At 45.6% G+C, this 16,603-nt stretch overlaps 1 protein-coding gene across 4 annotated transcripts in view; it reads right to left on the bottom strand.

The window, feature by feature from the left end:
- Nucleotides 1-3,766: 3,766 nt before the first annotated feature.
- Nucleotides 3,767-16,603, bottom strand: part of Kcnj15 (potassium inwardly rectifying channel subfamily J member 15) — a 46,907-nt gene continuing 34,070 nt past the window's right edge. For all 4 annotated transcript variants that reach the window (XM_070030681.1, XM_070030679.1, XM_070030683.1 and 1 more), the window contains one exon: nt 3,767-11,445. In XM_070030681.1, coding sequence (XP_069886782.1) covers nt 10,298-11,431 — 1,134 coding nt within the window. In that variant the 5' untranslated portion in view covers nt 11,432-11,445 and the 3' untranslated portion in view covers nt 3,767-10,297. The remainder of the gene's footprint in view (nt 11,446-16,603) is intronic.

Genomic DNA, 16,603 nt, shown 5'->3' with positions numbered 1-16,603 from the left:
GAGGAATTGAACCCAGAGCCTCATGCATGCAAGGCAAGCGCTCTACCACTGAGCCACCTTCCCAGCCCCTCATTAAATTCTTTTGCTTTTAGTCCTTTTTTAATTCTGTTTTATATTGCACTATTCTTTCTTTTTTTTTCTTTTTCTTTTTTCAGTTGTGGGGCTTGAACTCAGGGCCTAGGTGCTGCACCTGAGCTTCTTTTGCTCAAGCTGGCACTCTACCTCTTGAGCTAGTACCACTTCCAGTTTTCTGAGTAGTTTATTGGAGCTAAGTGTTTTACGAACTTTCTTGTCTGGTCTGGCTTCTAACCAGGATCCTCAGATCTTAGCCTCTTGAGTAGCTAGGAGTATAGGCGTGAGCCACCAGCACTATCCTTTCTTCTTTCATGTCCAATTTTCTATTAAATCTATTCAGTGCATGTGTATATACATACAATTTTAGTTTTTAGTTCTGGGGATTGAACTCAGGGCCTTATACTTGCTAGGTGGAAGTTGAACTGCTTGAGCCACACTCCAAATCTTTTTGCTTTCATTAGTTTTTCAGATACAGTCTTACATTTTTTGCCAAGGTTGCCTTTGGCCCACAATCCTCCTACCTCCACCTATCCAGCAGGGGAGACCATAGGCATTGCCCACCAAGCCTGGTTTGTTTGTGAGATAAGTTCTCACTTTTCCCAGAGGTGGCCTTGGGTCACAGTCCTTCTCTCTCCCTCCATGGAGCTGATATCATGTGTGGCTCTAAGTACACATTTTATTTCAAATATTTATTTTCTTAGTTCTAAAATTTCAAGTTGATTCTCTTATAGATGTTGTCTTGCTGGTGAAATTTCTTCATTACATTTTTATTCTGTCACTGTACCTTTATATATCATAGCTTTCCTTATTTTCTTCCTGTTTCCTCTCTTGTCTGTCTGTCTGTCTGTCTCTGTCTGTCTGTCTTCTCCTTTCCTTTCCTTTGGGGGATTAACCCAGAGCCTCACATGTATCAGGCAAACCATCACTGAGTTGTCTTCCCATGCCATCAGTCAGAGCTTGAATAGCTGTTTTGACATCTTTATGTAATAATTTCAGCATCCAGACCAGTCCCACTGTGGCCTCTGTTAATTTGCTTTTCCCTTAAGGGCAGCTTACATTTTCCTGGTGGCTCTTTGTCTCATTTAATTTTGGATTATATCTCAAACCTTGTCAAAGACCTATTGTACAAATTCTCAGTTCTGTTCTCTCGTTGCACTGTGCACACGCGAATATCCCCAGCTTTGCATGGATTTAGCTGTAGTAGCGGACTAGATTGCTGCCTGAGAATGGCTACTCTGGGTGGGGTATGAGAATGATTGAAAGGGGGAAGACTAGAAGGCAGAGTAGAGAGTGTAAAGGACCCTGGCTCATCTTTAACAAATCAGAACAGCACAGAAGGATGAGAGTGACCTGAGCTATGGGAGCTTGGACTAGAATGGAAGAGAAGACCCTGGCTTGACAGGAAGTCCGTGGGGACGGTGGACAGGGTTTACACGGCATTGGAATCTATGGCCAGGGAGCGGGAAGAAACGAGGTGGGGGCTGTCAAGCACTGGAGGAGAGATTTAGGAGGGAGCACACTATTGTCCAGCATTGTCCTCCGAGCGGTGAGATGCCACGTGAGGCAGCATAAAGCAAACACGAGCACCCAGCGGTCACACTGCAGCTTGTAATGCCCGCAGCGCTGCACGGGGGCGATGGCACGGAAGCTCACCAGTGGCAGACTGCACCGTTAGGAAATGCATCAGGAGATCAAATGTTTCCAAGGCTCTCAGGCTGTTGGGAAACCGTCAGGAACTTTGAGACAGCAGTTGGGAGGGGAAGCCCAGTGTATGATTAACTCAGAAGGGGTACAACTAGCCTCTCACTATTTGAGAACAGGATTTGAAAAGTCTTGCTGAGCACATCATGGTGGGGAACAAGCAAGGGGTAGAAGAAGCTTCTCACTGCTCAGCAGGAAGCAAGAAAAGAAAGGGAAGGAAAACGAGGAAAGGGCTCAGTCCCACTATTTCCAGTGTCCCCTTTCCAGAGAGCCCCCAATAACCTAACTTTCTTACATTAGGCTCCACCTCCTGAAGGTCCCACCCTGGGCCGATCAAACCATGGTGCAATGCCTGCTGCGGTTAACTTGTTCTGTCTAGGACGCAGGACTTGGCAGCGCAGCGCTGGTATAGTAACAGAGGTGAGGCGTTCTGATCCTCCAGGGAGGACCCTCTCCTGGGACAGTGCCCTTGCTCTGCGGAGCAGGAGGCTGACTGGAGACGGATGACCCTGGGAGAGAGAAGCAGGTCATAGGTTGAATCCAGATTTGTTGGAGTCCTAACCCTTGGACCCCACAAAGTGACCTCATTGGAAAATACAATGTTTACAAAGGTGAGCAAGTTGAAATCCGAGCCATCAGGTCGGGTCCCAATGACACACAACTGCCGTCATTTACAAAGGGAGACAGGCACCAGTGGTTCACACCTGTAATCCTAGCTACTCAGGAGGCTGAGATCTGAAGATTGAGGTTCAAAGCTCACCTGGGCAGAAAAGTCTGTGAGACTCTATCTCCACTTAATCATAAAAAGCTAGAAGAGCTGTGGCTCAAGTGGTAGAGTGCTAACCGCGAGTACAAAAGCTCAGGGACAGCACCCAGGCCCAGAGTTCAAGCCCTAGGACTGGAAGAAAATAACAAGGAGGACAGACACATACAGAGAGAGGAGAGATGATAGGAAAGCACACAAGGAAAATTACCACCACGTTATGAAGCTCCCACAGCCTAAGGGACTTACAGGGTTGTGACGAAGCTAGAGAGCCCAGAGGATCCCTCTCCGGCAAGCTGCGGAGTTGAGGATGATTCTGATGACGCCTTGTTGTAACTGCTCACCTCTAGAAATGTATAATAAATAAATGCACAACACATTTCCGTGGTTCTGAACTACCAAGCTTGTGGTAAGTTTGTTATGAAAACCAACTGGGGAAAAATATGTATGATATGGCTTTTTCAAGAATTTGCTTTTAGGGGCTTGGAATGTGGCCTAATGGTGGAGTGCTTGCCTAGCATGCATGAAGCCCTGGGTTTGATGCCTCAGTACCACATACACAGAAAAGGCCAGAAGTGGTGCTGTGGCTCAAGTGGTTAGAGCACTAGTCTTGAGCAAAAGAAGCTCAGGGACAGTGCCCAGCCCTGAGTTCAAGCCGCAAGACAGGCAAAAAAAAAAAAAAAAAAAAAAAAAAAAAAGGAATCTGTTTTTAATCTTCTTAGAACAATGTCTGCCTCCTAATCAATATTTACATATTCTAAGGAAAGGACCTATTTTGGAAATCAAGTAATTGATAAAATGCCCCGTTTCCCTGGGTACACATTAAGTGGAATCAGGAATAACTTAGCTTGAACTACTCTCTGGTGAAACACACCCTGAGCCCAGGGTGCTATCCTTGCCCGGCCTCTAAACTTCAACCTGGGATGCTCCAACAGCAGCTCTGCTCTCCATCTCTGCTGCTGTGCTTCAGCTACTGGCTCCTCACCAAATCTATATGTTTCTAGGTCCAACTCCCTACAAACCCTTCTTTCCAAAAGCAAGCAAAACCCCAACACCAGAAACAACAACAACAACAAAGCACTTAAGACGTGTTTTTAATAATTATTGTGGTTACTGTGACTGGAAACAATTAGTTCAAAGGCACGTGTAGTTAAACTTCTGACCCAGAGTCCTGCCCCCACCCCTCCCCGGCTCTATCATTCCACTGAATGAAGAGAAATCCGGGGATCATAAAAATCAGCTTTATTGCATTGGCTCTTGTTTCACAGGTTATAGTGATTCTAAAGATGGAGAAAGAGAAAGGAAATAGGGATACATATGAAAATACAAAGGGGGTTGATGAATAGAGGTAATCTTGCTTAGGAAGTTAAGTTTGTATTAAAACCCACAGCCATGGTATGACCCATCTCAGTGGTGACAGAGACAGAGCCATGTAAGGTCAGTCAGTGTAAGGATTCCAACACACACCAGCCTTCAGAAACACTAGGCACAATTCTGCCAAGTCAAAACCAATGCTAGTTAAAAACAAAAACAAAAAAACCCCAAAAACCCAAGGCCAATGGGACCACTCATTGGAGAGATCAGGCAAGTAGCAAGAGAGGAAAAAAGGTATGATTGGGATTTGGGTAGCCATATCCTCAGGGATTCTGAGAAATCAGCTTATAAAATCTGAATCTGTTTGGGATTTCCTTCCTTGTGATGAAGTGGGATCTTGGAGTGGATCCTTCTGGATTGGAGAGTCTGTTCATCAAAGAACTCTTTTTTAACTGAACAATTCTATGACACCCTACAGAAATAACTCCTCAAAAAATAGATGCCACTTGGCTGTCATCCCGCCTCCCTCCACTGCTTAATCCTGTGTCAGCTGACAGACACAGCTTCCTTTTGTGAGCTGGAGTTTGTTTTTGTAGAAAAGCCCCCGATACAGTCATGCTTCCTGTAATGATTTGGTTTAAGGCAACACCCCTGTTCCTCTCACAGGCCCTCGGATGGGAGACATTCCTTCCTTCAATCTGGACGCGACTCGCCTCTTTGGGAACTCTTCACTTTTCCATAACATTAACTATATTGGTTATTATAACAGTACTAGAAATAATAAGCCAAGAGGTCAAATAATTATTTGGGCTACTATTATTTTTAAGAGAATAGGTCAATATAACCTATTGTAGTCATTCCCTTGGGGTCTAATTTTGAGTGTGTTCAACCATATATATATATGTATATATATATGTATATATATATATATTCATTTATTTAACTTGAATGTTTTTGAGGAGTAAAATGAGCTATCCCAAGAGGTGGGGAAGTGTGGATTCTAGATACTAGATTTGAATCAAGATAAAGTTACAGTGAAGCACTATATCATTTTGTGCTGCTAAACAATGGAAACTTGGGAGATGAAGTTAGACATCTCAGCGTTCCCAATTATTTTGATTCTGTTTCTCCAGTGCTGGAGAGGAATCCGAAGCCAAATTCTACCATGAAGACTGGCCTCTAGGCTTTTGCCTATCCCAGTGGATGGTGATGTTAGGTCCATGGTCAGGCAGGTCTTTTCCCCTCTAGTCTAATCTACTCTGAGAGTCCACAGCTCTACGCTGAGCAAGAGAGGCGCAGGTGGGACCCAGTGCTCTGCTAGACGTTATTTTGCTGGCTATGGAAATACGTTTTTGGAGTAGCCCCTATTTTTTCTGCTACTAGTTGTATGAACACTGTTACCTCAAAGTAAAGGGGCACATGTTCATGCTCCTTTAGAAACGAGCATCGCTTGAGAGTAGATGAATCCTTCCCAGAGGTCTTTCAGATTGGACAAGTAACTACACAGGCTCGTGGCTCCACTTGAAGACCCTTTGAATTGCCGAGCAGTTGCGTGGTGTATTGCAGACAGTGGACAGCAGGGCACAGATGGTATCCTAACAAAGTCCACACGGGGCACAGGATAAAAGCGAGCAAACATGCAACCTGCCGCACAGCTGTGGTATTGCTGGAGTTCCTCAGGCTGCAGTTTCACGCTGTCTGGAAGGCTAGATCCTTTGTTGATACATGTAAAATCGCTGGGTGTTGTTCTGCGGTGCTGGGAATGAAACCCAAGGCTTTAGGCAAGAGCAACGAGAACTCTACCACAAGCTGCATCCCCAGCTCCAGGGCTGACCTTCAAGCCTGTATCAGGTATGCCCTCTGACTTTTGAAATCAGTTATTGTATTAGGAATGAACAATTAACTCCAGTTAGCCACCTTTTCTTGGTCTTCTGCTTTTACACAATCCCTATATAGAGTCAATCATCAATGCTTGACTACCTAAATGTCTGCGATTTTTAATCGGGATTGATTCTTTTGTTGTTGTTGTTCATGAAATATCTGACTGGGTAGAAAGATGAGCTGGTATGGACAGACAGTCAAGGAGGTAGGGTGATGAAGGACTCAGAGGATGAAGTAAAGTAACTGAAACTTCATTTTTGCCTCACTGGGGTTTTTTGTTATTGATGTTTTATTTTGTTTTTGTTCTGCTGGTCCTGGGGCTTGAGTTCTGGGTCTGGACGCTGGCCCTGAGCCTCTCTGTGCTCCAGGCTAACACTCCTCTACCACTCGAGCCACAGTACTTCCAGCTTTTTCTGAGATAAGAGTCTCAGACTTTCCTGCCTGGGCTGGCTTTGAACTGTGATCCTCAGATCTCAGCTTCCTGAGTAGCTAGGATACCAGGCATGAGCCACTGCTTCCTGGCTTTTTTTTTTTTAAATTAAGTATCTAGCAGAAAACCTTTAGAAAAAATGGTAGACTTAATCCATGAATGTTTCTTAAAAAGCTAGGAAAAATTTTCTCCCAGGAAGCCAGAGGAATAAAGTAGTAGCTTGTGATGAAGAGTAATTGATAATCCCTACAAAATTCCACTAAAAATCTAGCTAATTTCCACTAAAAATTCAACTTATAGGCTATTTATATTTCTTGTATTTTTCCCCCTGCCTTCCTTATTGTAAAGACAGGACTGTGTCAAGATTTCCTTAGAAAGTAAATAAACAAAACAACAATAAAAGCAGATTTATTGTCAAACACCAGTGCCTCAGGAAATTAAACTCCTTTGGTCTTTTAAGTTCTGATAAAGTTTTCATCATATCATCTCGCTGTGAGTTTTAAGTCTGGGGACTTTGGTATCTCTCATCAGTCACATTTATTCTGAGAACAGAAAACCACTCACTGCTGCCCACTGGCCTGAAGATATCTGGCAAGATACTCTGATTAAAGATGAACTCAAGTTCACACAAGGCAAAGCTCTTGTAGCTGATCCTCAGCAGTGAAATGTTACACTGCAGAATTTCAAGTGTAAATCTTCCCAGGGGAAGAAAATGAAGTGCGTCTTAGATAGATTCAGAACCAAATAATCGGATGCTGGATTAAAAGTGCACAGAATACAGAAACCCAGACTTGAAATGCTGGCATCTTTAATAAAGCCATGATAAAAATAACTCCCACTTCAAACTAGTTATTTTAAGTTTTGCACAGGCAAAGAAAAGTCTAGCAAGAATGATGATCATGAGTGACAGTGTCCTTGTTATACCTTGTGGTCAAATGTCTGGACCTTGGATTGCAGTGAGGGCAGACAGAATCCAGACCTATGGCAACCTTTTAGTCTCCTCTCCTCTCCTCTCTTCTCCTCTCTTCTCGTTTTCTCATCTTCTTTTCTTCTCCTCCCTGTCCCTCTCTCCCCCTGCTACTGTTTCCATAATGGAGTAGAACTGCCACTCTAAAGATACATCTTAATTTATATTTCAGCAATATTAAATATTAAAATCACAATTGAGACTAACAATTTAATTCAAAGAAAGAAATAAAACAAAGTACTTAAATATTTGATTCACGATCCAATAATATTTTTCACCATTATTCAGTTACTTTAGATTTCTAGAAACTCTCTGTTACAATTTACCCACGAGCAAAAGGGATTGACCGTGCACCTCTCCCCTCCACCCCTCCCCATAATAACTGCTCACTGTGAATCTAAGCTAGCGCATCTCCACTTGGCCATCTGGGGCCTTGGCTGCAGCGCCATGTTGGTTTTGCCATTTTAATATTCATCTGCTATACTTGACTCTGTGTTTTTCCATATCCAGCCCAATATTTTCTCATACTCTCACAGAGAAGGCCTAAGGCACTAGAAATGTTTCAAAATGCAGATGCTCAACTGGGCATGGCAGTATGCATGGTAGAACATTCCTCTCAGCACTCAGGAGGCTAAGGAAGGAAGATCTTAGTTGGAGGCCAGCCTGAGCTAACTAGATAGACCTTATCTCAAACAAACAAACAAACAAAAACCCAGACAAACAAACAAAAAGCAATGTTTTTGGGGCAAAATAGATACTTCATTAGTTCGTTTACTTCTTAGTTGGATATTTAGCGTAAATCTGTTTCAATCATGAGACTGCTAGACATAATTATGTTAACATAATCATGAGATGATGTTTTGTACATGGTATTAATAGTTAAGTGGGTCTGGAACAAACCAGCCACAACTTTAGAAGTACTTGTTGACTATTACATTGTAATAGCTTGTGTGGACTTCCACATGTGTTGGCTTTTAAGACACTGCATATTTTGTTGTGTGTGGCAGATTAAACAAGTCAAGCCCTTCAGATCTGTCTGCAAATGCATCCTGTGTGCAAATGAAAGCAAATGCATAAAGTTCTCTAAATGTTACTTTCATATCCAATATTCATGAGCAAGATTCCTAACTTAATCACATTTAAATCAACATTGATCTAAATACTGCATAATGAATAATGCAACAGAGAGAATGTAAACATGTCCCTGACATTACTTTCTGGTCACTTATACCACAGCATACAATGGACTCAACAAGTACAATTACAAAAGGGCTAATGTCTGATCACACTAATGCACATACCTACTAACATTTGAACTTAGGCAATATTTTTTAAAAGAAGAATGATAAAGTAAAACTGCCACAAAATTATCAACAGAAAAATAAAAAACAAAAACAAAGAAAACATTCATATATGGGTTGAGATTTTCCTTTAAGCCTTTACAAACTTTATTTCCATTATATTTACACTAGCATTAGATTAGTTGAGTTCTAAGCCAGAACTTTATTTCCTTGTTTTGTGATCAATGAAGGGACATTGGTGAATGTGGTAAATCATAGAGATACGGCTAAGTGTGCTATAAGGCAGATCATCATTGTGAACACAGTTGATTTTCCCTTGCTTTTTCAAGTCTCAGTGCTCAGGGTCTTACAGAGCTGAATGATGTGTCTAATTGTGGAGGGCGCCTTGGACATTGGATTCCCAATGTCTTTCATGGATATTTCCCATAATTGTGTGTAGAGACTGGAGCACTAAATGCATGTGTTTGAGTGTCTAGGGGGCCGATCACAAGTGTAATGTGTGTGTGTGCGCACGTGCAATCATCGCCTATGTGCATGCCTGGTCACCGTCTACTTGAGCGACGACAGAATCTGGATTTGAATAAAACGAGTATTACAATACCTTTGACACACTTAGCTAACTCAAGCTCACTTAGTCTCTTCCCCCAAAGAAGTTTGGGGCTCTAGACTCCTAGATTTTGCCAGAGGCCAAACTCCACCTCCATAACACTGAGTTGTATGAGATGTATTTAAATACTGAAGACGTTCTTTACATGTTATGAAATGATTGATTTTGGTCCAAGATCAAGGATCACCTTGCAGAGTTCCTTACCCTTGGCTTCTCTTCTTCTTCCTGCCCCTGCCCAGCCTCACACTGCAGCATTCAAGCAGATTTCCACACATCGCTTAAACCTCTGTTTAATCATCAAGCCAGGTAGGTGCAGGTGTGGCATGACAGAGCTCTATTTGTGCTTGGAATTCCATGCAGTTCCTCCCTGGGCAAAGGCAGACATCTTTGTGAATAGGGAAGAATTAAAAGAGCTGGAAGAAATATTGGCCAGGCAACCAAGAAGGGAAAGTCGTGGGCAGTGAGCATGGGACCCTGAAGACACTTCAGCTGTCCACACATGCCATGATCTTCCAAGGTGCAGATGTTGGGTCTGTGAGGTGGGCTGAGACCTGCTGAACAATGTCCCCAGCCAGCTCCTGGAAAGGCCCTCACCCCCGCATCCCATAGCCAGTGGAAGCCTCGGGAACGCCAGAGTAGTGACAGGATTTGGAGCCATCACCCTGCTGCTCCCAGGTCCACGTTTCACGCCATAAGATTTGTCTATGGAAGAAAGGCGATGGGAATGACCATAGGTTGTCAAGGCACAGTGCCCTGCTTGGCTCTTCTACGACTAGCTACAATGATAAGTCTCATTTCGTGTAACATCTTCTCTGCCTGAATCAGAAGAATATGTCTGAAAGCCTTGATCCAAATGAAAACCGAGACACACGGCCATCATCAGACATGAACACCTTTGATACCTGGGTCAAAGAAATACTTTCTTGTAGAAAATACTTCCTTGCATAGAAATGCATTTCTTCTCGATTTCAGCATGGCTCCATATCTGTCCACCCAGCAGGACATCATTTTCCTCATCCTACAACCGCTGCCTTGACTTGCAGCTCCACTTTCAAAAATGGGGAATTTTAAGAGTTCTTTGAAGGAAGCCCCTCGAATACGCAAAAGCCAAGTCAGCCCCTGGATCGCTGTGTCCAGGCTTCAGTTTTATACACAAGCAGCCACGTGTTTTTCACACTCACCACAGCCATGGTGTTGGACGGTAACCCGATGTGGCCCAGCCGTACAGCAAGCCGAGATGCACCCCGCACCCCCGAAGTCACACATTGCTTTGCTGCAACAAAAGGGTCCGCAGTTCGCGGTCCCGCTGGTCCTCCTGCCTGTATTTCTCTTCGAGTTTCTGCTTCTCCGCATCTGCACAGTAAAAGGTGCAATCTGGGCTCTTCCGGATCTGCTCGAACTGACTGAAGTCGGCCACGTACTTGCCATTTTTGGAGAGAGAAACCACGGGCACGAACTCGAAGCCCCAGTAGATTTCTTCCGGGATGTAGGACGTGCGGCTCTGGCAGACGGCGCTGGTGGACTCGACGGTGGCATTGAGGAGAACCACCAGCTCGAATTCCTTCTCCTTTAGGTTTTGGGGCGTCAGGTCCCTCAGGGGGCTGCTCTCATCCAGCACGTGGTAGAAGGTCATGGGCAGGATGAGGAACGGGCTCTCGGAAGAGGAGTCCACGTGGAACTTGACGGAGGCTTGGTTGAGGAGGATGCGCTCGCCCTCCTTGGTGACGTGGGTCTGGAGGAGCTTGCCCGACAGCTGGCACTGGATCAGAAGGCTCTTCCTCATGTTGGCCACCTGGATCACCAAGCACAGCTTGCCGTTCTGCTTGGTGATGACCGCACAGTGGCTGAACTTGATGGTCTCCGCCCGCTTCTTGGGTCTGGCGATTTTGGCCAGGAAGGTGCCGGTGATGAAGATTTCGATCAGGGTGGTGATGACCAGCTGGGCCACCAACAGGAAGATGGCGTGGGGGCACTCCTCCGTGATGGAGCGGACCCCGTAGCCGATGGTTGTCTGGGATTCCAGGGAGAAGAGGAAGGCCCCCGTGAGTGAGTCTACCTTCATGATGCAGGGGGTGTGGTTAGAAATGGGCTCGCTCGGCTCCAGATCCCCGTGGATGAACGCAATGGCGTAGTAGATCACCCCGAAGAGGAACCAGGTCATGACGAACGTGGCGGCGAACAGAGTGAGCTTGTACCTCCACTTCATGTCGATCACCGTGGTCCACAGGTCCTGCAGGTACAGCAAGTAGATGCCGTCCACCTTGTCGATTCTCACGTTGCTATGCCCACTCTTGGACATCACTCGGGGTCTCTGGGCCTTGAGCCCAGGGCCAGCCGGGTGTTTCATGAGGGGGGTGCTGGACATGCTCATGTGAATGGTGTCCATTGTCATGTTCTTGAGACCACCTAAGGAGAGAGCCAGGAAGGACGCGGCGTTAGTGTCATGTGTGGACAGCCAGCAGGAAAACAAGAGAGGGACGGTCCTGTGAAGCAAATCTGATTGGATAGTGGTCCCTGGAGATCTGACAGGGCCTGGCCAGTTCCAGGGCCTTCTGTGGACACAAAACTGTGCAATGCACTAAGATCTTCTATACAGTGGTGCAGCATTTGCACATGAGCTAACTACATCCCTCCCTGTACCTTAGACCATCCCTCCTGGCTTCAGTCACTTAGGGCAGAGTAAATAGTTGATTGTACTATTTGGTGTAGGGACCAAAGATAAGGAAAACATCTTCATGTGTTCAGTACAGGTGCAAGTTTTCCCCTCATGCTTTGAATCCATCACTGTTTGAATACAAAGATACATAGTTGGCCTGAAAATACAGAGGCCAACTACACATGGCCAGAAAGCAGAACTGTGAAGGTAGGGCTCGCTGATGTGTACCTGCAGAAGTCAGAGGGGAGAAATAAGGAGCATGAGCTGGAATAAAAACCAAACCAAAACAAAAACAGTCTGTGATCACTGAGCTGTGTGATCCACCACAGGCTACTTAACCTCTCTGGATCTTAGCTCCTCAGTCTTTAAATTGAGAATGTCTCACTTCTCAGAGTTTCCTTGATGGCTAAGAGTTAAAATGCCTCTGCAGAGCCTTTTACACACACACACACACACACACACACACACACACACACACACACACACACCCTAACCATGTATACCATTATGCAAATATCTCACAAATGCTATTCATATTTTATTTATATTCAGCTATCATAATTTCCCACTACAGAAACTTTTAAAAAATATATCTGCGACCAAGCAGCTCACGTCCAAAGCTGACATAATTAAGACCTGCCATCCACAAGACAGTTCTTAGATAGCAATGGAGGATGTTAGTATAAATCTTTGAAGTTCAATAGAATGAGTAAAGTTTTAGGACTGCCATTTATATCATATTCTCTCTAACCATTTACTTTTTGCTCCAATTAAATGCATAATTTAGTGTCTATGACCTCTCTTCATTCCTGAGGACAGCGGGGAAAAATTCAATAATCAAACCACCCAAACCACACTGAGAGCAAGGAATTAAGCTTCCTTAATGGCTTGACTGCCCCACTGGTTATTCCTAGGAAATTGCTACCAATGCCAATTCAGGTGTGACATTTAGCGCTTCCACAAACATCCTCTCATACCCTTTAGATGAGGGGAGAAGTCATACAAGGGAAATTTATCTGAGAGAGCATATGGAAAGGCCAGCAAAGAAGGGCAGGCATCTAACACTGAGCAATGAAAACCTACCAAGCAATAGCACGGGGTTCTTGCTCAGCCCAGGAGACCACAGCCAGAACAAGCTGCCTGGGACCCCCGACCCCCACACCCGGCCTGGCCCAGGCCCGCCTGGTGATGGAGGCGGGTGCCCTGCATTCCCCGCAAGAGGTGTTGGGGATGATGACGGAGGATGCTCACCTGGCCGGCATGGTTTTTATTTTCTCAGCTCACTGGTATTGGAAGAGTTTAAAAAAAGTGAATACACAGTGATTTATGATTCACATAATCATCTTTTCTGTGTCAGGGGCGTTATGTCAATAAAGCTTTGGAGTAAATCCTCTAGCCAGCTCCCTTCACGGGAGCGACGCTGAGAGCCCGTTCGAGGCGTTGGGCGCGGGCGCGGCCTCGTCGCCAGGGGAGAGTCACTAGGAACAGCTCCCTGCGAGGGACTCTTCTCTTTTTTCTTGGAAAGACTTTTTTTTTTTTTAATTTTCATCCTAAGGAAAGGTTGTGTGTTTCTCAGAAGTTCTTGGACGTCTAGAAGTTCGTTCCTGGAGGAGACGGCGGGGTGGAGCAGGGGGCTGCCGTGGGGCCGGTGCTGCTTCTGGGCATGGGGAGGCGGAGGGCAGCCGCGGCGAAGGGAAGACCATGCCAGGCTGGCTCCCCCAGCGCCCAGACAGGCTGTCAACGCGAGCTCCGCCAAAGACACACGGAGCTCCGGTACAAGTCACCACATGTACGTTATTTATTTTTCTAAAAAATAAAACAACGTGCCAGGGGAAGTACATGTGATAAACCACTGCAGTACAAACAAACTGCAGGGTTCAGGTGTGATGATACTCAAACGCCCCCCCACCCCCTCACTGTCCCCCGGGCCGTCCTCTGAAGGGTCTGGAAACCTGGGCCTCCGTTCTAAGAAGTCACCCTCTCCTTCCAGTCAGGGGTGGGACAAGCTGCCCGCTCAACTCTCTGCTGAGTTCTGACTGGCCGCAGACCCCAGCTCGGGGCGAGGGTGTGGGCCACACCAGCGTTGGGTGACACAAGTCACCCAATGACACCGACAGCTTCTGCATGAGACAGCAGGTGTCCGCCAGCCCCTCCGGCCTCCTCTTCCCCGCGGCCTCAGAACCCTTTACTACCTGGTCACTCACCCGAGGGCAGGGACAGGAGTCTTCCTCAGTGCAGGGGGGGGGGTCACGTCCTGGCTCTGCTTCACCCACCTGGCTACCCCAGGACTCTGCTCCTGCCTGGAGCGTGCTGTTCACAGGTGGCGCGAGCACCCTCGGCACCGGCCCCTGGTGGTTCCCTAAGGGCTACGGCGGTGGCATTTACCTTTGGCCTGGCCATCTGGCACGGTGCCCAGAGCAGGAGAACGGCTCAGTGTGTCCAAGAATGAAACCGAAGCCACCAGCATGGCCCTCACCAAGAATCCAGCCCCTGGAGGGAGCTCACTGGCAAAAGCCTGGCGGGGGGTGGGGGGAGGGAAGGTGAACACGTCCCGCAGAGGCCAGGCGGCTTCAATGAACTGAGCTGCACAGGAGGCCGGAAGGGGAAGCGCAGAGGACGTAAACAGTGAGCATCGGAAACGAAGGGTCCAGAATAGTTCTACCGCCTGTGGAAATGCTTGGCTCCTGCTGAGTCATCGCACGGCGTGGAGAAGGCTGTGGGACCCGGCCCCTGACAGACACACGCCTGCCCCACAGGGCACACACCGAGTCCTCGCAGCCGGGCAGGGACCCCACTGGCTCCCTCCACCTGAAGAGGCTGTGGGTGCTAGATACTGGCTCATGTCAACACCCATAAAACATCCAAGTGTCAGGTCGCCTGGTCTAAATGCAAGAGGCTCTTTGGCATGACATTCTTCTAAGATACTTCCCTGTATGTGTAATTTATCAATTTTCTGTTACTTATCAATCTATTATCTATCCACCTCTATTCCACCTCTATCATCTATAAACTTGCCTTTTTATCTATGATATCTGCATTGTGTCTCCACATCAAATATCTATCTATCTATCTATCTATCATCTATCTATCTCTCTATCTCTCTTCTATGTATCTATCATCTATCTATCTATGTGTTTGGAAGTATCTATCATCTATCCATCTATTTATCTATCATCTTTCTCTATCATATATCACTTATCAGTGACTTATTGCCACACTGTCTCAATTCAAGTCCAAATATACTTCATATTTTGGGGCTCTATCATATTTTCAGAGTAATCACTACTGCAGAGTTAACATATTCCTAGTGATAAACGGGGGAGCCGCCCTGACTCTCTGGCCGTCAGCCCAGTCCCCACGCTACCTCGAAGCCAGGAACCTGCCTGACATCCCTCACTTTATACATCTGCTTCACTGGTTTTTACGTCCATTCTGTGAATTCACAGTAATATTAGTGCACCATACTGTATTCTTCAGCAGTCTTTTTTGAAGAAGGCTTGGTTTTTGTTGATCAACATTCCAATTTTATATATCATCATGTTACTGCTTTTGAATTTTTTTTCCCCAACGATTCTACAGTCCTGATGGCTTACTGTCTAAAAGTTAAAGATGGGAAAGTTAACCTCTTCTCATTTTGTCTCTTCTAATTCTCCAGATAAGCAATATCCCATAGGATCCACACGCAGTTTTCTTTAGTCTCTGGAATGAATATTCAGTTCTCCAGTTTGGGTATTGTTGTTTTCCATTCTGGGTTGCGATTATAATTCTCAGAATGGCAATATCTTCACCAAAGTCTTTGAACCGGCTGAGCCAAGGTCAGTAGGACCCTGGCCTACTTTCAAGCTAATAAATGATGCATGTGTAGAGTGGCTTAGCACCTATGCATTCGTTTTCTGGAGATAATGGAAAGAAAGCACACACATATTTTAACTGGGACTAAGACTATGCACATTGCATAGGGCTCTAGTCTACTTGGAGGTTGGTGGAAGAGCTGCATGATAGGTGTTGGAGAGGAAACAATGAGAATGGGGAAATGGAAAAGGCATTCCCTTCGTCCCCATCATATTCTGTCAAGGAGAGAGGCTGTCCTAAGAATTGAATCGAGGATCAAGCAAACTAAACACAGCATGACGGCCGGACAGAGGAGCTCAGGATCTGCCAGGCAGGACACTGGCAAGGTCTGGGGTTTCTCATTCATCCTGTTGTCCCAGGTGGAGTGGGAGGCATTTCCAGTTGACACTGTTACGTCTATGCTGTGTCCATGGCATCGATGCTGATCGGTGGTCCCGTTCCCTCTCTTCCCCTCCAAATCCTGAAGTCAGGCTGTTGCTCAGGCCTCATGACACCTGCCACCACCTGCAGGAATATGAGCTGCATGTCTGGATGTCTCCTACTGATATCCAAGGCTGGTCATAGTGCCTGAACTCAAGGCCTGGGCGCTGTCGCTGAGCTCTTTTGCTCAAGGCTAGCACTCTACCACTTTGAGCCAGAGCACCACTTCAGGTTTATGAGTGGTAAACTGGAGCTAAGAGTCTCACAGTGACTTTTCTTCCCCGGCTGGCTTTGAACTGCGATCTTCAGATCTCAGCCTCCTGAGTAGCTAGTATACAGGCATGAGCCATAGCGCCCAGTGAATTTTTTGAAAAGCAGGGTTAAAATCTGATGATAACTATAATATCTATTATTTAAATTTCATATAAAGAGGTTATGGAATGTATAAATGCATTCCATAGTGTCAAATGTACACTACTAAAGGAAGATATAAATATCTTTGATGTCAAATATACATATATAATAAATACATATTATATATCATATTATCTATAATACTATATATAATAAATAATTCTAGCTAAATTTAAGCACAGAGAAATCTGCAATTACCACAATAATGGCTGATTTCTTTTG

The sequence above is a fragment of the Dipodomys merriami genome, unplaced genomic scaffold (assembly GCF_024711535.1).
Source record: "Dipodomys merriami isolate MVZ:Mamm:240054 unplaced genomic scaffold, mDipMer1.0.p SCAF_2, whole genome shotgun sequence".
Taxonomy (NCBI): domain Eukaryota; kingdom Metazoa; phylum Chordata; class Mammalia; order Rodentia; family Heteromyidae; genus Dipodomys; species Dipodomys merriami.
Note: the sequence above shows the minus strand (reverse complement) of the source record. Positions and strands in the feature narration are given on the sequence as shown.